We start from the raw sequence: 21,286 nt of genomic DNA on the forward strand, positions 1-21,286 counted from the left end.
GACAATTAAATATTTTAATTATTATTTATTTTAATTAAATATAGTTGAACATTACTTGTTAGAGTTTGTATTTTTTACACGTTAGTTTATTTTTAAGGGGTGTTTAATTAATCTTTGACAATAAATAAATAAAGAAATAAAGGGTTATTAGCAGCATAAAATAATTGTTGGAGGGTGAGATGCCACGTGGAGGGGAGTGATAGGTGGGGAGATGGGAATGGAATAGGGAAAAGAGGTTCAAGTGGGGGCCATGGAATCCAAAGGGCAGATTGAATTTTGTACGGAGATCTCTGCCTCTTCCCTTCAACACAAATATTAAATTCCCCAACTAATTATTTAAACCTTACCAACTAAATTCAATTTTTACTCTCATTTAATTGGATCTTATGCTTACATAAATCTTTAAATTTTCAAATTTTTTTTTTGTAAGAATAAAATATTGAATTAATAAAAGCTAATAAACAGCACAAAATCGAAAGTTTATAAATTATTAAATATTTATTTATGCGCAAAAATCTATTTGATACAAATTTAAATTTAAATGAATTCGAACACAAAATTGAGTTGGTTAAAATGTAAAAAATTTACTGCAAATGAATTCTGAAAAAAAAAAAAAAGTAAGAAATTCGCAGCTGTATTAAAGTTGATGTCGACTTTATGTTATGCAGTTAAACTTTATTGTCATTTATTGTAATTATCATTATTATTATTATTATTATTATTATTATTATTATTATTATTATTATTATTATTATTATTGTAGGACCTTTTCTTTTCAAAGTAAAAGTATTTTTTTTTTCTCTCTTTTTTGGAAGGAGTGGTCATGTTTATTTAATGTGAACTTCTATATCTTTTTTGGAAGGAGTGGTCATGTTTATTTAATGTGAACTTCTATACCTTTTCTAAGACTATTAGCAATCCTTTCTATATTATTAAATTTCAATTTGTATATATTTAATTCTCGAGCTTAAAAAATTGTCTAACAAGACTTTTGAAGTTTTAAAAAGTAAATAATAAAAACAATTTCGCAGTTTTACATGATGACTCCAATTAACCAAACCCGTCTCCACTTTAGGACTCAAACCATTTGGACGTCCCTAATAGAGAGAGTGCACATCAATTACAGACGAGCTAACGATGTAACATATAAAAGAAACCAAAAATTAAATGAAATGAAATGGGAAGTATTACCAAGTGTATCTCAAAGAAATTTGAAGCACCAAAATCTGATCCGAATGCAAACTTAAATTCAAAGTCCCATCTGAGAAATGAAAAAGGAGTAAACGGCAAAAGAAAAGAAAAGGAAGGGATTGTTTTAATTTCACCTGCACTTTATTGAACACAAAAAATGACTTCCCCTGCCCCACAGCTTGCTCATCATGTAACTTGTTTCCACTCCACATTTATCACAGGTGAAATTGGGGCATCGGAGGTATAAAGTAAGAAAATTTGTAATTCCTTGACAACATACTAAACAACAGACTCAAAATAAACAAAATAACGATGCCTTCAACCAGATTGATCTTGTAAAGTTTCGGAACCACCTGGTAATGAGCATGAAACAGTGGTTGCCTCTTCAGCTGTGCTGTTGACTACGACTTTTGAATTCGTAGTTCGACGTTTGTTGTTCGAAGGATCGGCTTTCTGAACCCATTCAGAAGATTTAGATACCGTCTGGGGCAGGGCCTCATGAGAGGACATCGTGAAGTTGTTGCTTGGATACTTCATGAAAGATGAATCAAGCACAGGCAGAGTGAAGCCATAATTATAAGGATATGTTGCAGATGGGTGATCAAATTTACAGCTTGGGCCATACTTGCAGAGACCATACATATTGTAGTATGAACATACAGCTTGTCCCTGTGTGAAGCAGCCAAGCAACAAATCAACCAGATTGTGGGAGGATGAGGAATAAAGTTCACAAACAGATTACCAGCTAAATGGATTTCAAAAAGGAAGTCAACAAGCAGCAGAGATTATATAGAGTTTGTAGTCGATCATTATAATTGAAATAATTCCTGATTCTATTTCTACTACTCTGAAAGGAAAAGACGAGTATGTAGCTGCAGAGTTCCTGAATGGTTAAGAACAAGCACTTACGGGTCTTGAAGGAAGCCCAAGCGGATTTGTTGCTGATTGTGCAATTCTTTGTTTCGGATGATGGAATTTGCAATCAGATCCATATTTGCATGTGCCATTGTTCATAAAATAACGACATTCTGGTTGATCGGGTCGATCAGGTAGCGTTGGAGTTGGAGTTGCAGTTGAAGAGGCCAACTGCCCATTAGAATACGGCTCTTCCAAATTGATAGAATTGTAACCAAGATTGGGAAGAACAGGACTGACATTGCCCTGGTAAGACATGAAAATGGTCATAAATAATACTCTGAGGCAACATCAAGAATCCACAAACTTCTGTTTAATTGAATACAAAGCATACCTAAGCAGATTGATCTAAAACCACCGAAAGGAAACCAAAAGAGCTGAAATCTCCTCTCAAGCATTGTATGCGTAATTATGTACAAGAAATAATTACCACGCCTCTTACATAGTTGATGAATTTCCAAAAAGTTGAAAGAAAAAAGAAATATGTCTACAAACTATATCAATTATCCTCGTTTTTTTCAAGAAAAAAGCACAAGATATTCATGCCCGGCAGTAAAAATGTTGAACCCATAAGATATTCATGGCACATCTAAATTGAAACAACAGGAAGACAGATATCTTCTATCAAGCAAGAAAGAAAGCATGCCAATGAACATAACATATACTCTTCAAGAGCATTGAGATAGATAATGGAATATTTGGAACATCCCAATTTGAATAACGAATGCTTCATAATCCATGAACAAAAGAACATGATGGATAAAATAGCAGGTTTGATCAGAAATCATGGTAATTCAGTAGAACCCTTGTTCATTGAGACAGATACTAACCACGTAAGTGTTCCAGTCTTGAGCAGCTATGGCACCTTGTGATGGAGAAACCAAGACAGGCACAAAAGATTGTTGGCCCTGTACACATGGACCAGGCATATATTGTACTCTAGGCAATGACCATGCGGGAACTGCACCAGTATATGGCACGCCTGATGCAGGCATGAATGGAGTGCCTGCAGAACCCAAAGCACCAGGTCGAGCGGGATGTAACATATTTCCAACTGGGGATGGCTGGGGATGATTGAACTTGCATGAAACTCCGAATTTACACGACCCAGTTCGCAAATAGTAAGGGCATGACTTTTCTTCCTGCAAAACCATTAGGTTCATCAAAATCATTCTGATAAATGTGAATGCCAATTAGCTAATAAGACACAATAAGCAGAGCATAACATTGATAAACCAAAGTTCCACACCTGTCGCATGGGAAGGCCTAAAATATTAAATCTAACAGGCCCAGCTCCACGTCTATCTCTTGGATGGTGATACTTACATGATCCTCCATATTTACAGGTCCCTGTCTTCAGAAAATACTGCAAATGCGTTCGAAAATGATTAATTCAAGGCATCAAAAATGGTCACCAAACAGCTCTCAGATGAGTTTCACAGGGTTTATCTCATTTCACTGCTCAAGAAAGTTTTCAAATCTAGGCTATAGACTTCATCCACATTGTTCAAAAAGTTTCGTAGATCGAATTACGATAAGGACTCAATCAACATCTAAGAAACATAATAGAGGGTTTATCTCATTTCACTGCTCAAGAAAGTTTTCAAATCTAGGCTATAGACTTCATCCACATTGTTCAAAAAGTTTTCGACAATATTATCACGTAGATCGAATTTTGATAGGACTCAAAACAACATCTAAGAAACTTAATAGAGAGTTTATCTCATTTCACTTCAAGAAAGCTTTCAAATCTAAGCTATAGACTCCATCCACATTGTTCGAAAAGTTTCGACAAGATTATCACATAGATCGAATTACGATAGGACTCAATCAACATCTAAGAAACTTAATCTCAACAATAATACCTCACAGTCGGGTTGCCCAATTCTTTCAGGAAGTTCCCCATTATACATAGCACCCTGTATGATTAACAAACAGCAAAAGAAATAGTTTCCTCAATTATCAGTAGATAGAAGATCATTGTAACCAGGTAGAGCATAGATGATAATGTGACATCAGATTCAATCAAGAGATTCCAGTTTTCTTCCACAAGCAAAATAACTTATACCTGAGCAACGAAGGCAGGATGATTAAAGCGACAATTACTTCCATAGCTGCAAGATCCAGTTCTCATATAATATAAGCAATCAGGTTCACCAGGTCGATCGGGGTAAGGGCTTGATTCTGCCGCGTCGCCTCCATCTTGATTATCACTGATTTCCAACCGCCAGAGCGCCTCTGAGATATCTGATTCCAAAAAGGGGGAAATAGAAATCAAGAGATCAGAATGTGATGAACAACAAGATGATCTACACTGCGCTAGGAACTAACTTCCTTCGTTTTTTCTGAATCGTCAAAAGATTCTCCAACACTAAACAACTTCAAGTAACAAAATCGATATAGCGAAATAAGAAGAAAATGAAATCTCTCAATGCCTCCCCTACGCATCGAAACATGACCAAAGCTCTTCAGAACAAGATAACAGTGATGTTTGAATACATTAACCCAGAATCATTGTTCAACGAAGACAGAGACAGAAGAGAGCAATGAAATCGCTAATTTCACGAAATTTTTAACACACTTCAACACTAGAAAAAACGTTCGAACTAGAAAAAAAAAAACCCCGATCATCGAAATCCAGAGTCATTAGATGGCTATTACAGAGAAACAAGGATCAGATCCTCACAATCCCATACAAGTGCATAAAAATCGTGGAAGCTTCAGTGTTACCAGGGGATTGGTTAGGAACAGCATTCCTCTGAACTTGCAGATTATCTGGCATCGGTAGTAGATACTAAAAGAAACCCTTCAAAAGCTTTTCAAATCCAACCAATCAAGCTGAAGAACCTACTCAAATCTCCCGGGAAAAATCAGAGAACGATTATTAAAAAGAAAAAGAAAACAATCCGAAATCGCCCAAAAATTCTTTTAAAAAGCAAAAGCATTAATTAATGGTGTGATCTTCCGCGTATAACAAAGATGATCCGAGTCTGAAATTGATGAGCGAAACCAATTTAGAAATCTTATAAGAAACCAAGGCGAGAAGGGAATCGCGGATAGATTGTGAAGAATCAATGTGAAATTCACTATTGTTCCAATTCGATAAATTCCTTTTATTTATTTATTTATTTATTTATTTATTTATTTATTTATTTTTCCCCTCTTTTCCCAATTAACGATAATACAAGTTTCTTCACGCTCGTGTACGAATAATAAATACGGGAAGTCTATTGAAATGACTATTTTACCCTGATCGTTCCGCCGTTAAATTCCTTCCGTTTCCGTTTGTTATTGCCGATGAGCGTAATGAAGCGGTAGTTACGTCGTTAATTCGTTCATAAATACAAGGGCGTGTTTGGGTTCCATTATTATCGTTATTATTGCCCATTTTTTAATAAGTCAGAATTCAATAAAATTATTAAATGTATTATTATTACTACATATTATTCTTGGTTTGTTTGGTGTCATAATGTAAATAAATTCCTTTACCAATAAAATTATATTTTAATATTATAAATAAATAATTATATTGAATCTTAGACTTAGATTTAGATAAATGTTACCATTTTTACTCTATGGTACTCCATCCTTTAATTTTAATATAAAAAAAACTATATAAAAATTTCTATAATAAATGTATAGATTAATGATTAATTAACTTTATTAAACTCACAAATTTCAATTCCATTTATTGTATTTTTACCCCTCTTCCAAAATGAAATTTAACTTGTCCTAACTTAATTCAGTAAATTTTGTCAAGGAATTTTTCTATCATATTTACGGGTTTAACTCTAAGCTTAATTATAATATAATTCGACAAATGTCGTGATATAATTTAAATATTTATTTTAGTTTTATAAAATGGATATTTGTGCAACACCAATATTTTCCTATTTTTTTAATGTTATAATATTTGATACTTTATTGAAATTAATGACGTGGTAAATAAGAACAGCTATACACATGGAATAAAGTTGTAAATGTATCTTATTTTCCTTTTATTTTTCAAGGGAATTATTATTTATTGTCTTTACTCTTTTTTTTTTCCACTTTTTTGGAAATTAGAGTGGGCCTCAAGAATCCACGATGCCTTCTTTTATTATTTATTTATTTATTTTAAATTCCTTACTTTTTTTATTTAAATTAAAAATATATATATTAAAAAGGCAGTACGCGAAACTTGTACCACTGAGATTTGTTGTATAATTTCTAATTTAAAAAAGATAATAATTAGTAATTATAATATAGGTGACACGTCATAGATTTACAGATTTTAAAAACAATATAGCCTACCAAAACATTAACCCACATAATATAATTCAAATACTTTATTTTAATAAACAATACAATATGATATACAAATTACAAAACTATCGAATAAAAAATATTTTCTGACGGATTTATTGGATGAAAATTAAATTTTATGGAAAATTCATGGAGTAATAAGGGAGGGTATATACGTCTTTTTGACAATAATGAAAAGAAATAAACATGATTATTATTAATTTTTAACCGAAGACTTTATTGTCGAATATTGAAGAGAGTGTGAAGGGGGGAGTAAGGGCAATATAGTCATTTGGAGGGTCTGGTTCTTTCGCCGTTTAAGTTGGCGAAAATTTGTCGACGTGAAAGGGCGCGAATGGGGGAGGGGCGGTGGCGAAATGTGGGCCAGAATTTAAGGGCCGGGCCCACATAAACTGTCTGGAACCATTCTATGTGAAATGACGGAAATGGTATTGAAAAAAATAGCTTTATTTCCAGATTGGAAGGGTAGAAGCGTCATTCTATTGTAACTTGAATTTTTCGATTATATTGTTATTATTATCTTTATTTTGAAAAAAGTGAAAAATCGTCGCCGTCAGAGAAATTTGAGACTGTGGCAGAGACCAGGCGCCCCCAAGTCACGTGCTTGTCCCGTGGAGAACCAATGAATAAAAACGGGTCTCTTAAAGGCCCAACCGGTTATATGATTACATCTTATTTTCATTTATTATTATTTTTATTTTCCTCTCCTCCCTTGCAAAATAATACTATTTTTTACACCTCCCATTTAAAAATAAATAAATTAAAAAAAAAACCCCAAATTTAATATTAATTTACTTTTTTATTTAAAAAATATATCGATTTTTTTTTTTAAATTACACATTTTAAACCTTTAAAATAGGTCTCTACATTAAAAAAAAAAAAAAATACACAAATACCAAATTTTAAGGGTATTTTTGTAATTTAACGATCTAGTTTTTTTTTTTTTTTTTTTTTTTTGGGAAGAAAATCTAGCACAAGAGTGCACTAAATCAATTTCTTAAATAATAGCATAACCAAACCAAAAAACTTTTGTTATATATAGAATTTTGCAAAAAAGGACCGTAAAAAGTAATTTTAACCGAACAAAAATAAACTTTTTGAAAATATAAATAAATTTTGGAAGTACATGAACTAAAATGAATAATAAAAAAAATAACGACGGGTATAAATTAATTAACTTAACATCATGTCATATATAACATGCCACGCCATTATTTCGAAGTAGAAGACATTCTTTAAAGAAATTAAATAGATACAATAATGAATGGATAATGTAACTTTAAATATGAATATTTAAACGTAGATATAAACATAATTGAAACCACGTAGGTCAATCAAGGCATATATTTAGTGGATATTTGGTAGCAAATTACTAAAAACATCTAGAATAATTATTGTATAAAGATTCATTATCGTTAGAATAGACCCCTATTTGTAAAAGATGGACTATCCAACGAGACCCACGAGTGACGTTAAGGTGAAAACATAAAGTCTAATGTCTTTCAAGAACTTTAATAGCGAGAACCGCCCTACACAAGCGTATATATTGAACATGGACTCAAACGTGGAGATAATGCCCGTCGCGGAATAGTCCAAAATATCCTTAATAGACATCACACTCATATACGATTGTACCAATGATATACTTAATATAGATACACGTTTTGATATATCATGCACATGAGTCATCTGATATAGAAGCTGATATATTTAATAGATATACTTGATTTAATGTATCATTAATATATTTAATTTGATACATAATTGATATATTTAAAAATTCGAGAGAGTAGAATTGAAATAATTAAAAATAAAAAATATATTTATATTTATTTTCCATATTAGCAAAACTAAATAGGTGATGCTATATTTACAAATATGATAATATTTTAGGTGAGAGAAATAATAATTAAAGAAGAAGAGGGGTAAAATGGTCCAGGGGTGATTAATTTGAGCCTACGAAAAGTGTTGGGCAATGCCTAATAAATGAGGAAAATCAAGAGTGGGGCCCAAGATAAGGAAAGACTGTACCATAGAAAAAAAAAAAAAAAAAAAAAAAAAGAGTTTTTATTTTTTAAATAAAAATATTATTTTTAAACCCTAAAATATCCTTCTTCCTCTCCCTCTCATTGGACGCTCTCCTTCTTCCCGTTGTCTTGTTCACGCGCTAACTCTTTTCGTTATCGACACGCGCCATACTCCTCCCGCCACGTGTCGCGAATATCGCTCGTCTCTTTTCCTTGAAGTATGTGAATCTTGGACGAACGCCACCAGTGATCCTCTACTCTGTTTACACCTGAACTCGGATGTAATTATTTCTAATTTTCGCAATTAATTATTCATAATCAAATAAAATTTTATTCTATAGTTCGTGTAATCATTTCAACTTTATCGTCGTTAAAAAATGTTAAAATTTGATGAATTTTATTACATGAAATCAATATATTGATTAAGGATTAAATGTTTATAAAATAAATTAAATGATGATATTTTTCATAATAGGGATTAAATTGTTACCAAAATAATTTAAAACCATTTTTAAACGACAGCCACCAAAAAGCTATATATGAAAAAGGAATTTAAATTACTATAATTACCCCAAAAAAAATAAAAAAAAATACTCTCTGTGTCTTTATCTCATATGGGATTGTGATGAAATTTAATAAGGGTGATAATGGAAGGGTGGTGGGACAAAGAGGTCAAACAACGAAGTGGTAGCATTTGAATTTTGACCACTTGACTGACTCTTATTACTCTATATTTCTTTATGTGGGAATCTTGTATTCTTCTTGTATTCTTCTTTTTTTAGTTCACAATCTTCACACGCAATAAAGACAGCTCCTTCCATGCACTTTCTTCCTCTATTCCTTCGTTCCTCATTATTTTTTTATTATTTTATTTTATTTTTTCTCTTTATAATCAAATTGGTTTACTTTTCACCCTTTACGGCATCATTTTTTTTAGCAGTGCCGTGAGAGGGGGATAAGTCGTAGAGGAGAATTTTGTTTTGTTTTGTTTTTACACACAAAAAAAAAGGGTCTGAAGATAAGAATTTGGGTGGGAGAGTGAGATAATCCAACTCTTTTAATGGGTATTGAATTAGAAAATAAAATGAATATACACTAGAAATTACATGGGGTTTCCTTTTATAAACCCCCCATTAATGGGTATTTCCCTAAAAGAAGGAAACAGAGCTAATGGGTAATTATCTAAAAGAGGGGAAAAGAAGGCGACGCTAGCAAGGACAGACAGGAAACAAATGGTGGAATAAGTCAAAACATTCGCAGGTTTTGTGGGATTTTGTTAAAATTCTACTTTTAACATCCCATGATATCGAATCCCACACCTTACTCTCACAGTTTATTTGCCTCACAAGAGAACACAAATGATGTTTGATTCAAACTTAAACTTAACTTTTATAAACCATAATTCCCAAGACCAAACAGAAATTGAACAAACCATCTACAAATAACGCAAACTTCTTCATCTCAAACTACACAAAGGCTACACTTTATTAGCCAAACGGATTTGAAATTATTCAAATTAAGCATTTCATAACGAGGTTTGAATTCGACACACTTTAGGGTAAACTCATACCTAAAATTTAAATAATACCAAAAGTTTTCTCCCCATCAAGCCATCTCAAAGAGGCGGTTTTTGGGGATGGTCAAATTGAAATAAGATTAAGGAGGAACTGAAGTATAAAATGAGATGAAAGAGGAAGATGCTGACAAAAGCATAATTAGCATGGTAATGTTAAAAGACAGGCAGTTGGCAGTTGGTCAAGGAAGTTAAAGCAAACATCAATTATTGAAATGAATAGGTCAAGTAAAGCAGCAGAAGGCAGTATTCAATTCATGGCTGGAGGTAAAAAAAAAAAAAAAAAAAAAAAAGTTCATAATAAAGGTCGCCTTCAAACCACAGTTTTTGGTACTATAGGGATATTCAATATTTATGGTCCTCAACTTTAGACCAAAATAACCAAAAGGATATAGGAATGGGTCATCCAACAACTCTTTATTGCTTCTAGTCAAAAGCAGGCTATGACGAATCTTAGCTGCCGCTTCTCACGAATCATCCAAACATTCTATTCCTAATTTTGTTTTTAAAGCCTAAATCAAGGAGGATTACAAGCGCAAAGGGAGGGCAAGGTTGACAAATGGGATGATGATTTCGACATTAAATTGCAGAAGCCAGAATGTACAGGATTTTACTGAGTTGTTGACCCCGTCCAAAAAGAAACTGTCACTCACAAGATAGTTTTTGTTTTGGAGATTACTTTGTGGTTTATTGGTAATTATCAAGAACATTCTAAACAGAAAAAGGATCAAGAAACTCCCATATTTTGGAGTGAAATATGGCCTAAAGTTTGGAAGTCTCCGTCTAATAAGATTGACATCAAATACTTGACTGATGCGTTACTCAGTCTTTTCTCTGACTGTCTCACGGCTCAATGCCACCAAATGGCTCACTCTCTAGACACTACCCCATGTTCTCTATTGTCGTTCACTTCAAAGTCAGACTCATATACAAGTGAAGATGCTATTCCAAAGCTTGTTCCAGGTACAAGGGCATCCTAAAGTTCATTGTAACCATTTTAAAGAACACAGGCTTCCAGAGCGATGATTGGTTCGAGGAAATATTGACTATCACAAATAGGGTATGGATAGAGGAATAGATGGTCACCAAAGGCTAGGGATAAAATACCCCACCCAGGTTTTTAGATGGGTACACGTAAGCTTAACTCAAAAAGACCCATCTATGTTGTATTTTCCTAACACGTGGACTATTGTGAGCATTACATACAATTGAGCTAAAGGTGCATCTCTATAGAATTTCTATTCCTAAATGGTCAAATGAACTTATTAAACCGCAAGAACCAGCACCTTAATTGTTCCCTGGCTGTTAGCAGTGAGGATAGTAGGACTGTTACTCTTCCAGCAAACAGCACTGATGAAATAAGATCCCACATCATCCTCCACATCGGCTGCATCAGGTGAGCCAAATCTATGCCATGTCAGAGGTCTGGATATTTCCTGATACAGAGGCAAACCCTGTGTTAGTTCTAGGATAAAGAATGGAGAACCACGGTTTTGAATATAACTAACCTTGTGGTAGACAAAGATTTCATTTGTTTCACTGCCACAAGCAATGTAGTCTTTATTTACTGTGAGACCAACAAAGTTTTTCTCATTTGTATGACCTCTAAAGGTACGAACCTGTCGAAACAAAATGGATGAATTCAGACAATTCTTCAACAATTTTTTTTAAACTGGAATGCATGCATTATGTATATACTCACTGGCAGATTTTCCTTTACATCCCACAATCGTAAGGTGCTGTCTGTAGATGCAGAGGCTAGCTCACTGTTCGATAAAAATTTTACATATGAGACAGCTTTCTTGTGACCAGTGAAGACGTGAAGTGGATGGCTGATTTTTCTTAGGTCATAATAATGAATATTATGATCTGCTGAACCAACCTGAAGAATAGCCAACGATTTCATGCCTCAAGTCTCCCCTTTCATTATTTATTTTAAAGAACCAACAACAAACCGGAACCGTGGAGCAAATGATCCAATCACAGAACAAAAAGATGCATGATAAGAAAATATAGACAAAAAATAGATACATTCCTAAGCAGAAATGAAGTGTGATGCTCCAATAGGAACTTCAACAGACAAGTGCAAAAGGCAAGAATAAACTCCAGAAAAATAAATTGAAGGAGCATACTGCAATGTGATTGCTGGATCCAGGATTGAATTTGACACAACAGATATTGGCCTTCATGTCGATATCAAGGACACTGTTCTCCTGTTTCATGCACCAAACTTTGACCTGCATGTTAAATTGAAAGCAGATGCAGCAAGTCATTATGAAACAGTCAACCCATAACCATCATAAGATTCCACTAAAAATCAAGTTTATTTTGTCTGTCCGCCCCCCAACCCCAACTAGGACAATGCTATCAAGTTGAGATATGTCCTGCCCAAATTTCACCTTTAATTTAAATTCTGATACAGTTACTCTGGAAATCCTCCTGGCCCTAAAACTAAATATTGGCCAATTGAGTAAAATAATTCTTGATAAGGCTCAAAGTTGTAGGTTTGAGAAAGGTAAGTTAACTGAAGAAGGGAAAGGTACGATGATGTTGTGAGAATGATACATTTTGAACATGCCAAATGCTAGGTATCGGTTGAAAAACATCTTTAATTTGCTACAAAGTTTGTAGAAAATTTGAAGAAATAAGAGACTAATAAAACCAGGCACAGGACACCATTTCAAACTAGATACTAGTTATTTATTCACAAAGAGGCTCCTACCATAATAAGCGATAAAGGGTATTCGTATCTCAAGCAGAATTTTGTTCACACACCAGGTGTCCATATATTGCTTCCTTTCCTTCCTTTTTCTTTTTTTTTTTTTTTTTTTTTGGTGAAAAAGATTACAATCATGATCTCTAATGTTTTTTTATTTATTTATGTAGTTTCTATCTTATCCATATGATTTGAATGCATGGTGTACCCCTGATTTTTCAATAGTTCATGCGCCAAAAGCTGTTAATTGATTGAAAACATTGACAATCACAAACTTTTATTTTGACGGAGTCAATTTAAGGGCACTTTTATCCTTTTTCAAATGAATAAGGATCAAGCTGACCGAACAAAACTTGATCTTTACTTTTTAATTAAAAAAAACAGTTAAAATCCAAACATCTGTTGTGCATATAAATGTGTTAGAAAATGCAGATAAATGAGGAACACAAATTTTTCAGCAGCCTATAATGCCAATGTTTTTGCAAGGAAATAGAAGCAGCAAGAAGATGCACAATCAAATAATGATGCTACACTAAGAGTACATCAAGAAGAATCACATAATCTACAACCCACATCTATTTTGAAGCATATAGTGAACTATTTTTATCTTTAAGAATACACAACACCCTGTTTGCATACAACCATGAACAAAAAAATTTCTACAATAAATAAAATAATTAAGTACCTTGCAATCATCACTACCAGACACCAACCTTGACGGTTCTGTACATGAAAAATCAACACTCCAAGCACGTTTTTCATGCTCTTCATACTCCAACACACTCTGAGACACAATGTTAGACAAGTAAGCTATTCTAGTATAAACTCCTGATCGGATAAGAGAAAAGTAGTAAATGTTAAATATAGGAAACCATGTGGTTATAACTTACCTGCCCTCTATTTACATCCCAAACTGTTACCACACCCTCGTAGTCGCTGCTAGCTATAATGTTTTTTGATAGTTTGTTCCAACTCAAACAACTTAGTTTTGCACGTGTTGACATTTCCACTATAGGACAGTGGACATCAGTAGATTCATTTACAACCTATAAAAAAACAGCAAGAAGGTTATGAAGGTCATAGAAAAGCTGCATAGCTTCATAAATAGACCTTTCATCATCATCATCATTGGTACCATAGAATGACCAAAGTACAGCAATCATAGTCCAACCGACAAGCTCTCCACCAAACAAGGGTTAATCAACTCCAAAATCCCGTTCATTAAATCATTATTGATACAAATTCCTTATAAATTATGTCAATAATGGTAACGACTCATGCCCAAAATTCGAAATTCAAATTCAGCACCTGATGACCCTAACATTCCCCTGCAACATGATCATGTTACTTACTCCTCGCTCCTAAGAGTGAAAATTATCCTCACAGACCAACACAAGTCCTTCCAGTATGCCCTCACTCACATGCATCTTAAGAAAATTCCTCAGAGGTCACCCACTGTAAAATTGTGGTAAGTAAAGCATGCTTAACCATAGAGTTCCTATGATTGAGCTACCGAAAAGGAAGGCACTTGTTGGCATAGGTAATGACAAACAATTCTTTTAAGTCCTTCTTAATCATCCTATTCCCAGGATAGCTCTCATTTAGATGTGGTCATAGTTCATTCATGTACTCTATCCCTACTCGGGTCTCACATGCTCATTAGCTTCCGCCTTGATTCGTCCCCGAACCATACCTTACTGGGAGAATACCGCTCTGATACCATTTATAATGACCCATTCCTAGGATTCGGATCAGGATACAAAATCCGGATCCAACACCTGAGTGACCCAAACATTCCCCTGCGACATAGCCACATTACTTACTCCTTGCTTCTAAGAATGAACACTATCCCCACATATCAACACAAGTCCTTCCAACATGCTTTGTCTTCACTCACATGCACCCTAGGAAAATTCCCCAGAGGTTACCCAACATAGAATACTCCAAGTAAAGCACGTTTAACCATGGAGTTCCTATGATTGATCCACCGAAAAGGAAGGTGCACCTTGTTGGTATAGGTAGTGACTTTTAATTCTTTTAAGCCTTTCTTGATCATCCTATCCTCAAGATCGCTCTCATCTAGATGTGGTCTCGGTTCATTCATGTGTCCCTCCTATACTCGGGCGTCACAGTAATCGTTATGTGGAGAGAAAGATCATATCATGGCAATACTTTTGCCAAATCAACCATAGTATGTGCTAATGGCTAGAAATTAATTAGGGGCTAGGATTTGACATGTTCACTGAATACAGAGAATGATTAGGAGGAACACCACGAGACAAAAAATCAAGGAGTAAAGGCATCTAAACATAGACATTACCGAAGAGAAGTCGAACACTTTTATGCATCGAGAAACTCCAGCAGTAGCGAACAATTCATCATCTCGGTCAAATTCAATGCTGAAATATGATAAAACCAAACAATCAACTCAAGGAAACTTGAGGAACATGCTATAGTAACAGCAATAATCCTGATGAACAATCTCAATTATATGACAAAGTTCCAGATTCAATTTGCATTGTCACTAATGAAATTAAATTTCAGAAATTCTTGACAGCCGGCTGCCTCCCTCACCTTGATACTATGTTGGTGGAGTGAAATAGATCTCCATGTCTAAGTTCAGCAATGACTCTCAAGCGACTATTTATTCAACAGAAAGAAGTTGCATTATGTTAGTCATGTCTGAAATTTTTGCCATAGTTTGCACCAAATATATACAATTCACTTAAGGGACAATAGCCTACATCAGCCTTCCTACCTGTATCGCGTGAAGGTAGTCAATACTGATTGAAAATCTGAAAGGCCTGCAGTATATCCTTCTCTGTGTATAACATTTTTATCCTTTTCCTGCTGGTCTAGCAGTTGATTTGGCAGCTGACGTCGCTTTTGCAGATAACATTCTTGTAGGTCATTGAACTGAAGCCACAGAAGGAACTAGAATCAGAAGAAAAATAATAGCGAAGAAGAGGAAGGAAGAAAGGAAGGAAAGAAAATAGAGAAGAAGAGGCAAAAGTAAACTCCATTAAAAGAAAGATAAGAGGAAACTTAGACAAAAAAAAGTCCAAGCAATAGAACCATGCAATACAAAGATCTGAAGAAACCCAAGTTCCCCACCATTCATACACTACCAATCATCAATCAAAAAGGGAGAAAAAAGGAGAGAGAAACATTCTAAAATTTGTTATGGTGGAATCATAGAGCTGCTATGATTTGAAGTCAAAATCACAGGAGGATAAATATTTGGTCTCTTGGTTTACATTTTGCTGTTGTGATTTTTATTTGACAAAATGTGTAGCAACCAAAAAGCCATAAACCGGAGCCCAAGAAACAGGTTTTCTTTTTTCTTTCCCTCTTTTTTTCTTAAATTTTTTATTTTTTTTTAAAGAGAAATAACTTCCATTAAAGTGAACGAAAAGTGATAACTATCATGACAAGCCAAAAGAGTTTAATCAAATCCACATAGACAAGAAAGGGAGTAACCAAAAAATTCAAGAGGATTCACCAATTCAAAATAACAAAAACAACTTGGTCAAAATGCTCATCAAACTCCCTATGTTCATCATAATGCTAAGATTCTTCCTTCCTTCCAATAAACCAGCAATAAAGACAGTATCCAACAGAATTCCAGGTTTTCCTTCTCATTCTTACGATCACGTGTAATTTCTTCCACCATATCTTTAATTGAAAGCCAGTGGCTCCATGCTGAGTTAAACCTGTATTCTAGATTTCCTTTTCAAACTTGAAATAATCCCAGTATCCCAGCCGTCTCCAATTAAATGGATTTTTGTAGTAGCCCAAACCCAAGCCCAAGCCCACCACTAACCGATATTGTCTTCTTTGAGCTTTCTCTTTCATACTTCCCTCAAGGTTTTTAAAATGCGTCTGCTAGGGAGAGATTTCCACACCCTTATAAAGAATGCTTTGTCTCCTCTCCAATCCACCCCCCCTCGGGTCCCAGCATCCTCACTGGCACTCGTTTCCTTCTCCAATCGATGTGGGACCCCCCAATCCACCCCCCCCCCTTCGGGGCCCATCGTCCTTGTTGGCACACTGCCACGTGTCCACCCCCTTCAAGGCCCAGTGTCCTTGCTAGTACGCTGCCTCGCGTCCACCCCCCTTCGGGGCCTAGCGTCCTTGCTGGCACACTGCCTCATGTCCACCCCCCTTTGGGGTTCAGCCTCCTCACTGGCACACTGCCTCATGTCCACCCCCCTTTGGGGTTCAGCCTCCTCACTGGTACATCGACCGATGTCTGGCTCTAATAACATTTGTAATAGCTCAAGCTCACCGCTAGCAGATATTGTCCTCTTTGGACTTTCCCTTCTGGGCCCCTCAAGCCCCTCAAGGTTTTTAAAACATGTCTGCTAGGGAGAAGTTTCCATACTCTTATAAAGAATGTTTCGTTCTCCTTCCCACCGATGTGGGATCTCACAATTTTAGTGCAAGAGACGGCATATGTATGTCGCAAGAGGGTTTCCATGCAGCCAAGGGTCCTCCCAAACCTCACTGTGTTCTTATTTCCTGGTCTGGAGCATGATAAGAAATTAGCTATTAATTGACTAGTGCTAAAGAGAACAATTCTCCCTCAGACCCTCCACAGCTATTCTGAGACCAACTCCTTATCCCTATGTCGCTTTTGGGCCTGATTTAATCATAGGGGGGAGAAACAATTTTGCAAATTAACAAGATACTTTGCTTTACCTCAGTACACCCTTGATTGCGCATCAAAAATTAGACAGGAATAAGGTTTTTTCGTTGAAAACTCTCTCTATTTCTATCATTAGCTGATGATCAAGGCAACAAGACCCATACCACTCTATTTGGAAAGGGAACTATCCAAGGAAGGTGAAAATTATCCTTTGGGAACTCAGTCTCTCCTGCTTAAATACTTATGACAGGCTACAAAGAAGATCGCCATGGTTAAATATATCTCCAAGCTGTTGTACCCTATGCAAAGAAGATGAAGAATCCCACGTGCCTACTCCTATACACATACTTATTTAATCTAACCGCTAACATTGAATATCGAGAACTGGAAATAACTATGCGGCGAGAATGGATGAACTGAGAGGTATATATTGAAAAATGAAGCATGTCAAACAAAACCTGAGCATGGACCCGTTTTTTCCTTGCAACAGATAGACCAGTATGATTCACTTGTGGTTCTGGCCCATTTAATGCATCCTTTCTGTAGAGTCCATAAGTGCTGACTTGACTCCTTGAATCTGCTTTCTTATTTTGAAAATTTCCAGCAGATACAACACCCCAGGTGTTTAAAGAAGTAGAGGTAGGCCCATCATTTCTCTTATCCGTTAATGACGACCAAGGTTCTCTAGCTTTCATATCATCTCCAGCCATATGTAGCTTCATAGAATACCTGTCCCTTGCACAATAAAGTTCCATCCTATGTCTCTCCACTGCACTTATGTCCGCCTTAATAAACTGAAGATCAGTTTGCACCTGTCAAAATAGTTATGAAGAGAATAATTAGATAAATGATCACATAGATATTGAGCTGAAAAAACCAAAACCAATTAGAAAGTTTTTCTTAAATACAGGTTATCAGTGCACAGGTATCCATGACCATTTGCTAAAACTCCCTTCTAGATGATTGCTTACCTCATGCCCTCCTGGTAGTGAGTTCAAAAAACAAATTCTCTCTTCTAACTCTAACCCAAAAATACCTTTTTGCACCTCACACATAAGTATGGACTACTGGAGGTCTATAATAATCATATACCACAACTACAACTAATCACATATATTTTATTAATTGATACAAAGGCAAGTACATTTCACAAGCCGAAGTTTAAAATGCCCAAATAGAAAAAGGTTAAATAATGTGAAATGCAATAGTCAACTTTAAACAGCATCGTCAATACTGACAACATGCAAAAGATATTACTGAACTAGAGGAAAAATACCTCACTGAGCTCGCTAACTTTTTGCTTCCTCAGGATATGTAAGAAGTCTGTTAATATATTCATATTTCTATCAGATTCTTCTTGTTCCATCTTTCTCTTCTTCTCAGAAAGCATTGACAAGAGGGAATCCAACTCCTTAATTGACACATCACAGCCCTAGCAAGAAAACAAGAACACTATAACGCTTACCATTGCTCCATGATGAAACGCATGAAGTACAAAAACCTAAATACAACTAATATCACAGAAGCCCAACAATTCAGAGGCACGCAAAGGTGTAAATTGAGACCATAGTTGCTAAGATATTAAGTAATACTTCCAATTTAAAATTTATGCAAACGCAAATCAGATGTAGTGGGGCCTTGTTGACTAACCTCTTGTAAAGCACGGCGAAAAAGTTCAATGGGGGTTGCAGTTTTTGCTATTTGATGAGCAGACGTCTTCTTCAGTAGCTACAATGTGGTACAGAGAAACCGTATCATGATCAGCTGCATTTTCAAATCAATCATTTCAAAACAAAGATGTCCATGTCTGTTCACTAATATGCATACATTAGGTTACTAGAACTAATTTTTGGTTAAAGTAGAAGAATAGACATAGAATTAAGCATATTTATCTGATAAAATATTATTCTATTAATTATAAAAGAACAATCATTTTGATTAGGAAAGTAAAAGAAAACCATATCAATATGAAGAATCAAAAGAAAATGACTGCACAGATTTCAATTGTACTTCAGCACTAGAAGTAGTAGAATGAGATTGGCATCTATATACATGCTTCATAAAATAACAACATTTTAATGGTTGCTATAAATATTATAAAGTTCAATGCTTAAACTGCATCGCCAATGAAATTAATCAAGAATATTAATAGAGAAAACACGCACGCCAAAAAATAAAAAGTACCAATAACAGACGATTTCTCAATATGAGAAGAGGATATGACTACATGGAAATAAATTTCAACTCATTGGCAAAGACGATTAAAATTTAGGAAGCTATTATTTTCACTGAACTAAACTTCCATTAGAAATCGGCATCAGTGATTGCAAATTCACTACCTAGTTTGGGTCAATGATCATTCTTAGATGATTCTACATAAGGGAGCTTCGCATTTCAAACATTCAGATCATCTCATTGTTACGTACAGCGTCTAATTCTATAGAGAGACCCAAATTTTATTCTAGGCTAATAAAACACAATCCGCACATCGAAGAGTTAATATCTTACATTGCTTTATAAGATATATAGTACACTTAACTGGAATCTTAACTAAGCCACTCCAAGTATGAAAAATAGGCTCAAGTGACGTAGTAATGCTATAAATCTATAATAGACGAATCAATCAAAAAAAATAAAAATAAAAAGGCAAAAAGGAAAAAAAGACGAAGTAGGATTTGTAAGACAAAAATTACTAAAATAATTCGAAGAGAAAAGGTCGACAAAGCTAGTAATCTTATTCATTGTCTAGTAACTGATTGTATAAGCTATAAGCACAAAAAAATCAAGGCACATAAACAGCACAATATAAGTATAATGATCGAATCTTTCCTATCTCAGACCTTGCCGGGACATTTGTTCACAATTTTCGTAAATAATTTCGGAATTTCCTCAAGACCCAAAGCAAGCACGAAAATTAACCCAAAGCACAGTATAAAGTCATCAATCGCAACAAACGGTGCATAAAAACTCGAAATAAGAAGTGAATTAAAGAAAACAAACCTTGTCAAGCAAGAGGTTAGGAAACAGCTGGACGGAGGTGAGATGTTGAGCACAGCAAGGGCAATCGCTCTTGTTGCGGAGATGAGTGATGATGCACATATAGCAGAAACTGTGGCCGCAGGCAGTGAGGAACGCATCCCTAATGATCTGCATGCAAATCGGGCAGAGGAAGTCCTTATCCAACTGAGCTGAAGCTTCGCCGACAGTGTCGAGCTCCGCGAGTGAGCAATCGGGAATTGACGGCGCTGAAATCGTCGAAGACAGAGGCTCCGTCTTCACCGCCGGAACCAAGGCTCCGGTTGATCCTTCGTCCATCTACCTTTCTGAGGAACGAGTTGTCTGAACGAGAGCAAAGTAGGAGAGAGAGAGAGAGAGATAGAGAGAGGAAGAGGGAGGCAAAGAGAAGGAGAGAATGGAAGGACCGAAGGTGGAGAGTGGGACCCATGATAGTCTTTGTGAAGGCCACAACGCCCCACGTGATCATTGCCGCCAACGACGTCGTTCTGGTTTATACGTTATTTGTGTTGGGCTTCTTATTCCAAATCTTACATTGACTGTCAGCCCGCCACGTGGGACGATAGAGATTTGGCTTCATTTTTTTACTTATGTTCACGTGACTGATTAATCACAATAATAATATTATTAATTACAGTCTAAATTATAATTAATATGTTAATGAAATTTTTGTAGTCTCAAATGTGAACGTCTATAGATGATTTTTAAATATTTACAAAAAATAAAATTATATGTTTATTATATCTTAGTTTATATACTTTTTAGTAATTTCAATAAATGAAATTAGATATTTATCAATATACATTCTAAAAAATTTAAATGTTTATTTACATTTTATATTTTTTTCTATTTATTTTAAATGACAATATCATTATTACTTTTATCAATTTTAATAA

General features: G+C 35.0%; 2 protein-coding genes across 2 annotated transcripts; both read right to left on the reverse strand.

The window, feature by feature from the left end:
* Positions 1-1,310: 1,310 nt before the first annotated feature.
* LOC111777449 (zinc finger CCCH domain-containing protein 3) lies at positions 1,311-5,232 on the reverse strand. Its single transcript, XM_023657063.2, has 7 exons — positions 4,837-5,232; positions 4,175-4,353; positions 3,972-4,025; positions 3,356-3,472; positions 2,937-3,248; positions 2,101-2,352; positions 1,311-1,860 (listed from the first exon to the last, which is right to left on the reverse strand). The coding sequence occupies exons 1-7, from the start codon at positions 4,886-4,888 to the stop codon at positions 1,510-1,512; spliced, it is 1,317 nt and encodes a 438-aa protein (XP_023512831.1). The 5' UTR covers positions 4,889-5,232; the 3' UTR covers positions 1,311-1,509.
* A 5,805-nt stretch (positions 5,233-11,037) lies between these two features.
* COP1 (Transducin/WD40 repeat-like superfamily protein) lies at positions 11,038-20,786 on the reverse strand. The gene is made up of 13 exons (XM_023657054.2): positions 20,376-20,786; positions 19,026-19,103; positions 18,652-18,807; positions 17,834-18,187; positions 15,486-15,643; positions 15,302-15,367; positions 15,048-15,126; positions 13,618-13,773; positions 13,413-13,511; positions 12,144-12,248; positions 11,714-11,893; positions 11,520-11,630; positions 11,038-11,447 (listed from the first exon to the last, which is right to left on the reverse strand). The coding sequence occupies exons 1-13, from the start codon at positions 20,688-20,690 to the stop codon at positions 11,277-11,279; spliced, it is 2,028 nt and encodes a 675-aa protein (XP_023512822.1). The 5' UTR covers positions 20,691-20,786; the 3' UTR covers positions 11,038-11,276.
* Between the last annotated feature and the right edge of the window lie 500 nt (positions 20,787-21,286).

This window comes from Cucurbita pepo, chromosome 16 (assembly GCF_057944985.1).
Source record: "Cucurbita pepo subsp. pepo isolate OVF chromosome 16, ASM5794498v1, whole genome shotgun sequence".
In the NCBI taxonomy this organism is placed as follows: domain Eukaryota; kingdom Viridiplantae; phylum Streptophyta; class Magnoliopsida; order Cucurbitales; family Cucurbitaceae; genus Cucurbita; species Cucurbita pepo.

What these genes read in the sequence shown, in the direction of transcription:
- LOC111777449 (XM_023657063.2), bottom strand. Translation starts at nt 4,888, where the DNA reads ATGCCAGATAATCTGCAAGTTCAGAGGAATGCTGTTCCTAACCAATCC. An exon ending in TGTTCCTAACCAATCCCCTG is followed by an intron (nt 4,354 to 4,836) that starts GTAACACTGAAG and finishes TTTTGGAATCAG; the next exon opens with ATATCTCAGAGGCGCTCTGG. An exon ending in AAGACTGGAACACTTACGTG is followed by an intron (nt 2,353 to 2,936) that starts GTTAGTATCTGT and finishes ATGTCTTACCAG; the next exon opens with GGCAATGTCAGTCCTGTTCT.
- COP1 (XM_023657054.2), bottom strand. Translation starts at nt 20,690, where the DNA reads ATGGACGAAGGATCAACCGGAGCCTTGGTTCCGGCGGTGAAGACGGAG. An exon ending in CTAACCTCTTGCTTGACAAG is followed by an intron (nt 19,104 to 20,375) that starts GTTTGTTTTCTT and finishes ACCACATTGTAG; the next exon opens with CTACTGAAGAAGACGTCTGC. An exon ending in CTGGTAGTGATGATTGCAAG is followed by an intron (nt 12,249 to 13,412) that starts GTACTTAATTAT and finishes TTTAACATGCAG; the next exon opens with GTCAAAGTTTGGTGCATGAA.